This window comes from Physeter macrocephalus, chromosome 17 (assembly GCF_002837175.3).
Source record: "Physeter macrocephalus isolate SW-GA chromosome 17, ASM283717v5, whole genome shotgun sequence".
NCBI lineage: Eukaryota > Metazoa > Chordata > Mammalia > Artiodactyla > Physeteridae > Physeter > Physeter macrocephalus.
The window spans coordinates 27,532,312-27,541,494 of record NC_041230.1 but is presented as its reverse complement, the minus strand read 5'-3'; the positions used below and the strand labels follow the sequence as shown (position 1 = coordinate 27,541,494).

Below are 9,183 nucleotides of genomic sequence, written 5' to 3'. Positions count from 1 at the left end.
GTGGACCAGGGTGGCTGGGAAAGGAGAAGGTAGGTAGAGCCCAATTATGAGGGGACTTGCATGTCTTAGTAGGGAACCTAGCAAAGATCCCTTTGAGGGCTTGCATGACCAGAGTAGGGTCCTAGCACTCCCACACTGAGGGTCAATGTGCCATGAGGAGAGTCCAGTGTCTTACCTGAAGAATCCCCAGATGCCCAGGCGGTACTGAATGGTCACCACCACCAAGTTTTCATGGGCAGAGAGGGCCAGCCCATCATAGGTTGATGCCCCGCCCAACATCAGACCTCCTCCGTGGATCCACACCATCACCTGGATGGGGAGGAAGCAACCATACAGGGCATAGGAAGCAGAGCTGGGAAAGACCTCAAGAGGCTGTCTGGTTTGGTCATCGACCCGTTCTCCCAGCTGTGGCCCCGGCCACCACCCCACTCCGTGCACCCTGGCTGCCCCTGCCTGTCTCCCCTGCCTCAGGGCCACCTCCTGCCGGTACTCTTCATGCTGAGAACATCATCATGGGAACAGCCAAGGCTAAGAGCGTCATCTTCTCCCCCACACTCCCACCGTCCTCACTCCTGGACCCCTCACGCGGCTCAGCACACTCCGCATGCAACAGCCCTTGGTTAGAAGCTTATTTCAGCTTCACCTTAGTTACCTTTGGTGTGGTGAAATAACCCATTGGTAGCCACATCAGGGCCAGGAACACTTACAAGAATAGAGACACTTTCCCCTCCTGCTGACTCTCCAAAGATGGTCACAGAGCCTGGATCCCCTCCGAAGTTGGCAATGTTCTCCTGGACCCAGTGCAGTGCGGCCAGCTGGTCCAAGTGACCCCAGTTCCCCCGGCTGTGTTCATCCCCTGTGCTGTGAGTAAGAGGACAGGGTGCGGTTGAGAGCAGAGATGTCACAGCAGGGCCCTCAGGACCACAGATGGGGTTGGAGGTCTGGGTGAGCCTTCTGGAAAAGGCTGGGCTTCCACAGCCCTGACACTGGGGTCTTCACCTGCCTCCCATCCTGCAGCATTGTTCCGCTGTAGCGCTCTATACATCCATCCCACATCTATTTATTGAGCATCTACTATTCTACAGTTCCAAAGGGAATTCCAGGCAGAAGAAACAGCACATGCAAAGGCCCCGGCGTCCAGTGAACAAAAGTGTGAGTCTAGGACATACAGCTACAGAGGGCCCTGGGGGCCTCGGTAAGGATGTCAATGTCATCTTGAGTAAGTTAGGAAGCCATTGCAGGGATGACATGATTCCATTTATGTCTTAAATGATCACTTTGGCTACTGTGTGGATCAGACATGGTGTAAAATAGGGTTATAAAAGTAGGTGTTATTACAACAATCCAGGGGAGAGACACAGAGTGCTTTGAACAGGGTGACTGCCAGGGAGGAGGTGAGAAGTGGCTGGATTCTGAATATATTGTAAAAGTGGAGCCAAGAGGATTTGCTGGTGACTGGATGTGGGGTGTGAGAAAAAGGAAAGAATCCCAGTGCCCACAGGCTTTTATCCTGAGTAACCGGAAGGGTGGAGCTGCCTGCAGCTGAGCAGGAGGCCCTGTGGAGAAAGGAGGAGTGTTTGGGGGGAGGGGCCGGGAGGGGCCGGGAAGGAGCGGCCATGAGGGAGGACGAGGCCAGGAGCCAAAAGGAGGACATTTTTCAAAAAGATGTGAGGGATGACATGCGGTTGCTGCCAAGGCTGGGCCGCTGGTGACCTGGACCAGAGCAGTCTGGTGTCTGGTTGGGGTGAAACCCTGACCGACGTGGTAGAGGAAAGCCTGGGGGGAGAGGAAGGGGGGAGTGTACGTAGTTATCCTGTAACTGGGAGCAGCCATGGGCCGTGGGGGAAGGAGATGAGGAGTCTCAGGGAGGGTGACACATCCCGGGACATGACTCGCCTGGGACAACCCTCCTCCAGCCCATAGGTCCTTCCAGTGAGATGACCACCTCTCCCCCAGCCCACCCCCCAGCCACCCGAGGGTAAGAGGTCCTGGGGCTGGTGCATTCAGAAAAGGCTTGGTAACTGTGCCTGCAGGAAGTCTGGTTCCCGTCCCCACGGAGACTCCATGGAGGAGACTCGAGCCTTCGCTCACGCATGTGCCAAACTCCACGAAGGAAATGGGGTGAGTGGGCCCTACGCTCCTCCCAGTAGATGTGTCCAGTGGAGTCAGGTGCTCGTTACAACCTCCAAGCTCCAGCCACCCGTTGCTCCACGTACAAGACTTTACGCAGCTCCCACATGAGTCTGCTCCTTCTTTACATCCCCATGAGGTAAGATGTATAAGCCTCTAACTGCTGCGCTGCATGTTAACTGTCATCTTACAGGTATGCAACATGCTGGGCAGCACAGGTGAAAAAGAGTTGAGTATTTCAGATGAGGTAACATTTGGGTTGGGCTTTGCAAGAATAATAGGAGTTTGTCAGGCAGATTAGGCATTTTACATGCAAGTAAGTGGACCAGGGTGGCTGGGAAAGGAGAAGGTAGGTAGAGCCCAATTATGAGGGGACTTGCATGTCTTAGTAGGGAACCTAGCAAAGATCCCTTTGAGGGCTTGCATGACCAGAGTGGGGTCCTAGCACTCCCACACTGAGGATCAATGTGCCATGAGGAGAGTCCAGTGTCTTACCTGAAGAATCCCCAGATGCCCAGGCGGTACTGAATGGTCACCACCACCAAGTTTTCATGGGCAGAGAGGGCCAGCCCATCATAGGTTGATGCCCCGCCCAACATCAGACCTCCTCCGTGGATCCACACCATCACCTGGATGGGGAGGAAGCAACCATACAGGGCATAGGAAGCAGAGCTGGGAAAGACCTCAAGAGGCTGTCTGGTTTGGTCATCGACCCGTTCTCCCAGCTGTGGCCCCGGCCACCACCCCACTCCGTGCACCCTGGCTGCCCCTGCCTGTCTCCCCTGCCTCAGGGCCACCTCCTGCCGGTACTCTTCATGCTGAGAACATCATCATGGGAACAGCCAAGGCTAAGAGCGTCATCTTCTCCCCCACACTCCCACCGTCCTCACTCCTGGACCCCTCACGCGGCTCAGCACACTCCGCATGCAACAGCCCTTGGTTAGAAGCTTATTTCAGCTTCACCTTAGTTACCTTTGGTGTGGTGAAATAAACTTCTCACGTGAATGATGTCCATGTCAAGAAGCACACGCCCCGGGTGGTACCTCTTCTTAATATGCCTTTCCGCTGCCTCCTCTGCTCCCCAAATCTCACCCATCCTCCAAAGCCCAGCCTAAAAGCCACCTCCTCTAAGAAGTCTTCAATCATCTGATGAATATGATCTGAAAACCTACTCGGTGCCAGGGACTGTGGTAAGAATTGAGGATGAGAGTGGACATGACAATTCATAATGCATGGCCCTGAATTTAAAGAGTTCACATAGCAAGAAAGTGAGAATGGTTAAAATAATAGTATAATGATTTTGTTAATAAAAAAATCAAAGAACTCATACATGAACTATGTGTCAAGTACTGCTCTAAGCATTTAAAAATAAACCATCCACGAGATAGGGACTACTATTGTCCCATTTCACAGACAGGAAAATGGAGGCACTTAACCACCCTGAGGTCACGCAGCTAATAGGCGGTGGAGGCAGGACTTGAACCCAGGCAGTCTGGCTCCAGAGTCCACATGTTGAGCTGCCCAGCACACGGCAGCCAATGGCCACGGTGCAGTAGGCTGGCTGTGGGGGCAGGAGGAATTTCTGCCCTTCAACTCTAACTAATGCATCAGCAAGACTTGCCTCGTGTGCTGTGTCAGACACTGACATAAATCTTGATATTCATCATTGAACACTTGTGTGTGATTATCCCTGATTTGAGGAAACAGAGCCAGGTCTCCCAGCTAGTAAAAGGCGGAACCAGGATTTACACCCAGACCCTGCGGTTCCAGAGCCTGTGTCCATAGTAGAGGTCCTCCAGTTTCAGGTTCCTGGAGCCCCTGCTCCTCCTACATCTCTGATCCTGCCTACCTCCAGGCAGAGGGACTGAGTGTGCAGTCATCTCTGAGTCCAGGCTGAGCCAAGGGCTGGCCAGCAGTGATGTGCTGAAGAAGCTAGTCCAACTCTGTGCAACCCAGATGCTAAGATCCTCGAAGGCAGGGGCTGTGTGGTCATGGTTTTATGTTCCTCCTTTCTCTTAACCCCCAATTCTAGCTATGCATGGGGGTGCTGAGTATGGACTAGGGGAATGAATGAATGCATGCATGAATGAATGAACAACTGTCCCCACCTCTTTGAGCCCAGCATGTGCAGGGCCACCTTCTAGTCACAGGTTCACAGATGCCCTCCTCCACATCCGGGCACCATGCCAGGGGTGTTCCTGGGAGATGGCTGGGTGCTCACACCCCTCCTGTCTCTACCCCACTGACCCCTCCTTTCCCAGCAGACCAGCCCCACCCTCCAGCCTGAGTCTGGAAGGCTGCCCTATCTCTGGGCTTCCATTTATTCTGGAAATGCTAACTCACTGGGTCATCAGCTTGTGCCAAAGACAATTAGGAAGGTGAAATTATCTACAATAATATCTTGATAGTTGGCAAAGGCAAAGGAAAGTGCTTCTCTGTTGCTCCAGGCTCTGCACCCTCCACCTGTGACACTGAGACACTGAAAGTTTGTCAGAGAAGGTCTTTGTGTGCTGAGGAAAGGCCACACACAGGCTCCACTTGCTAGTGTGTGTGTGTCAAAGAGCGTGACTTGAAGATCAGGAGACCCATGCTCTAGTCCTGCCAACCCTACTCTGTGACCTCGCCTTCCCCTCACTGGGTTTCAGTTTCTCTATCTATAACAGAAGGGTTGGGTTGTTGGCTTATCTCCAAGATTCCTTCCAGCTCTGACTTTATTGGAAATTATGTCTTAGCCACCCTGGGTATCAGATTCCTAATCTAACAAGAGTAATCCTTCTTGTCCATCTATTAGCATGAGAGACCTTAGAAAAATTAAAATGTGCGTTACAGATATACAGCAAACTCCCCCAGAGGCCCTATGTCTGTCACTATGGGAAACTGAGGTGTGGAAAACCTGTGTTCCCTGATGTCAGGTTTAGCTGTGGTGGTAAAGAAAGCCCTGGGGCCCCTGGGGAACAGCCTGGGGACCCTGGAACAGCCTTGGTCCAAGACGCCCCAACCCAGCACTGCCTTCATCCCCTTCCAGTCTACACCAGCCTTGACCATTAGTTCCCACTGCTTACCGGCAGCCTGCTTCTCTTCCTCAAGTCAGCAGGAGTGTAAATATTTAGGTAAAGACAGTCTTCGGAAAACTTGAGATTAATGTTCTCCTTTCTGTTGGTAAAGAGCTCTGAGAGCCTCTGCCCCACCACTGGGTCTTGGGAGCACCTGGGAGGGGCAAGGAGAGAAAAGAATTCTTGAAGTTCAATCAGAGCTGACCAAGGAGATGTCTCCTGCGGTCAGGCCAGGTCTTGGACTGGCAGGTTTAGGGCAGTAAATAGAGTTGTTCTCACCAGACTCAAGACACTGGGTTAGGTAGGAGGCTACCAGGGGTATCCGATGGGGGCTTCTCAGGCTCACCAAGGTCTCCCAGGACCAGGTATGGTGAGGCCTGACCCTCTTCCCTTCCTGGGGCCTTTGGGATGCCCTGAGTCAAGGAAGGAGGCTGCCTATATGCTGATGGGCCTGGGAAAGGACTATTTCCTTCATGCCCTGGGTCCAGACCAGCTCTCCACTGGGCACTGTATGATGCCCGCTATAGGGTGACCATATTCTGCCGACAGGGAAACATGTTCTAGTCCACGGGAGACTTCCATAAACCAGGAGAAATCACTCAAATGGCAGTTATTTACAGCCTACAACAGGTCAGGGCTGAAATATTTGTGGGGCAGCTTTAGGAGAACTACCTTCTAGTCCTGCCTCAACCTAATTTGCTGGGTTTCCCTGGGTGAATTCTTTGCCTGCTCTGGGCCCCAGTCTGTTCCTCTGTGTAAATGAGGAGAGTGATTTCCATAAGGGTCCTGCAGCACTGACATGCTAAAATTCTATCATCAACCCATCATAGGCAAGAACTATTGGTTGCCCTAATAGGAGATTTTTTTTTAACATTTAAATTTTATTTTATTTATTTTTTTATACAGTAGGTTCTTATTAGTTATCTATTTTATACATATTAGTGTATATATGTCAATCCCAATCTCCCAATTCATCACACCACCACCACCACTCCCCACTGTGCTTTCCCCGCTTGGTGTCCAGACGTTTGTTCTCTATATCTTTGTCTCTGTTTCTGCCCTGCAAACCAGTTCATCTGTCCATTTTTCTAGATTCCACATGTATGAGTTAACATACGATATTTGTTTTTCTCTTTCTGACTTACTTCACTCTGTATGACAGTCTACCCCCAATTCTAGCTATGCATGGGGGTGCTGAGTATGGACTAGGGGAATGAATGAATGCATGAATGAATGAATGAACAATTGTCCCCACCTCTTTGAGCCCAGCATGTGCAGGGCCACCTTCTAGTCACAAGTTCACAGATGCCCTCCTCCACATCCGGGCACCATGCCAGGGGTGTTCCTGGGAGATGGCTGGGTGCTCACACCCCTCCTGTCTCTACCCCACTGACCCCTCCTTTCCCAGCAGACCAGCCCCACCCTCCAGCCTGAGTCTGGAAGGCTGCCCCATCTCTGGGCTTCCATTTATTCTGGAAATGCTAACTCACTGGGTCATCAGCTTGTGCCAAAGACAATTAGGAAGGTGAAATTATCTACAATAATATCTTGATAGTTGGCAAAGGCAAAGGAAAGTGCTTCTCTGTTGCTCCAGGCTCTGCACCCTCCACCTGTGACACTGAGACACTGAAAGTTTGTCAGAGAAGGTCTTTGTGTGCTGAGGAAAGGCCACACACAGGCTCCACTTGCTAGTGTGTGTGTGTCAAAGAGCGTGACTTGAAGATCAGGAGACCCATGCTCTAGTCCTGCCAACCCTACTCTGTGACCTCGCCTTCCCCTCACTGGGTTTCAGTTTCTCTATCTGTAACAGGAGGGTTGGGTTGTTGGCTTATCATCAAGATTCCTTCCACCTCTAACTTTATTGGAAATTATGTCTTAGCCACCCTGGGTATCAGATTCCTAATCTAACAATGAAGAGTAATCCTTCTTGTCCATCTATTAGCATGAGAGACCTTAGAAAAATTAAAATGTGCGTTACAGATGTACAGCGAACTCCCCCAGAGGCCCTATGTCTGTCACTATGGGAAACTGAGGTGTGGAAAACCTGTGTTCCCTGATGTCAGGTTTGGCTGTGGTGGTAAAGAAAGCCCTGGGTCCCCTGGGGAATAGCCTGGGGACCCTGGAACAGCCTTGGTCCAAGACGCCCCAACCCAGCACTGCCTTCATCCCCTTCCAGTCTACACCAGCCTTGACCATTAGTTCCCACTGCTTACCGGCAGCCTGCTTCTCTTCCTCAAGTCAGCAGGAGTGTAAATATTTAGGTAAAGACAGTCTTCGGAAAACTTGAGATTAATGTTCTCCTTTCTGTTGGTAAAGAGCTCTGAGAGCCTCTGCCCCACCACTGGGTCTTGGGAGCACCTGGGAGGGGCAAGGAGAGAAAAGAATTCTTGAAGTTCAATCAGAGCTGACCAAGGAGATGTCTCCTGCGGTCAGGCCAGGTCTTGGACTGGCAGGTTTAGGGCAGTAAATAGAGTTGTTCTCACCAGACTCAAGACACTGGGTTAGGTAGGAGGCTACCAGGGGTATCCGATGGGGGCTTCTCAGGCTCACCAAGGTCTCCCAGGACCAGGTATGGTGAGGCCTGACCCTCTTCCCTTCCTGGGGCCTTTGGGATGCCCTGAGTCAAGGAAGGAGGCTGCCTATATGCTGATGGGCCTGGGAAAGGACTATTTCCTTCATGCCCTGGGTCCAGACCAGCTCTCCACTGGGCACTGTATGATGCCCGCTATAGGGTGACCATATTCTGCCGACAGGGAAACATGTTCTAGTCCACGGGAGACTTCCATAAACCAGGAGAAATCACTCAAATGGCAGTTATTTACAGCCTACAACAGGTCAGGGCTGAAATATTTGTGGGGCAGCTTTAGGAGAACTACCTTCTAGTCCTGCCTCAACCTAATTTGCTGGGTTTCCCTGGGTGAATTCTTTGCCTGCTCTGGGCCCCAGTCTGTTCCTCTGTGTAAATGAGGAGAGTGATTTCCATAAGGGTCCTGCAGCACTGACATGCTAAAATTCTATCATCAACCCATCATAGGCAAGAACTATTGGTTGCCCTAATAGGAGATTTTTTTTTAACATTTAAATTTTATTTTATTTATTTTTTTATACAGTAGGTTCTTATTAGTTATCTATTTTATACATATTAGTGTATATATGTCAATCCCAATCTCCCAATTCATCACACCACCACCACCACTCCCCACTGTGCTTTCCCCGCTTGGTGTCCAGACGTTTGTTCTCTATATCTTTGTCTCTGTTTCTGCCCTGCAAACCAGTTCATCTGTCCATTTTTCTAGATTCCACATGTATGAGTTAACATACGATATTTGTTTTTCTCTTTCTGACTTACTTCACTCTGTATGACAGTCTCTAGGTCCACTCACGTCTCTACAAATGATCCAATTTCGTTCCTTTTTACGGCTCAGTAATATTCCATTGTATATATGTACCACATCTTCTTTATCCATTTGTCTGTCGATGGGCATTTAGGCTGCTACCATGAGCTGGCTATTGTAAGTAGTGCTGCAATGAACATTGGGGTGCATGTGTCTTTTTGAATTATGGTTTTCTCAGGGTATATGCCCAGTAGTGGGATTGCTGGGTCATATGGTAATTCTATTTTTAGTTTTTTAAGGAACCTCCATACTGTTCTCCATAGTGGCTGTATCAATTCACTTTCCCACCAACAGTGCAAGAGGGTTCCCTTTTCTCCACACCCTCTCCAGCATTTGTTGTTTGCAGATTTTTTGATGATGCCCATTCTAACTGGTGTGAGGTGATACCTCATTGTAGTTTTGATTTGCATGTCTCTAATAATTAGTGATGTTGAGCATCTTTTCATATGCCTCTTGGCCATCTGTATTCTTCTTTGGAGAAATGTCTGCTTAGGTCTTCTGCCCATTTTTTGATTGGGTTGTTTGTTTTTTTATTTATTTAATTTAATTTAATTAATTAATTTTTTTAACATCTTTATTGGAGTATAATTGCTTTACAATGGTGT

At 49.9% G+C, this 9,183-nt stretch overlaps 1 protein-coding gene across 2 annotated transcripts in view; it reads right to left on the bottom strand.

Annotated features, from left to right (window-relative positions):
* Positions 1-9,183, bottom strand: part of LOC102990478 (liver carboxylesterase-like) — a 41,170-nt gene that overhangs the window by 17,914 nt on the left and 14,073 nt on the right. For both annotated transcript variants that reach the window (XM_028477851.1, XM_028477852.1), the window contains exons 3-5: positions 7,397-7,541; positions 2,626-2,759; positions 708-861 (exon numbers count right to left, since the gene is read on the bottom strand). In XM_028477851.1, coding sequence (XP_028333652.1) covers positions 708-861; positions 2,626-2,759; positions 7,397-7,541 — 433 coding nt within the window. The remainder of the gene's footprint in view (positions 1-707; positions 862-2,625; positions 2,760-7,396; positions 7,542-9,183) is intronic.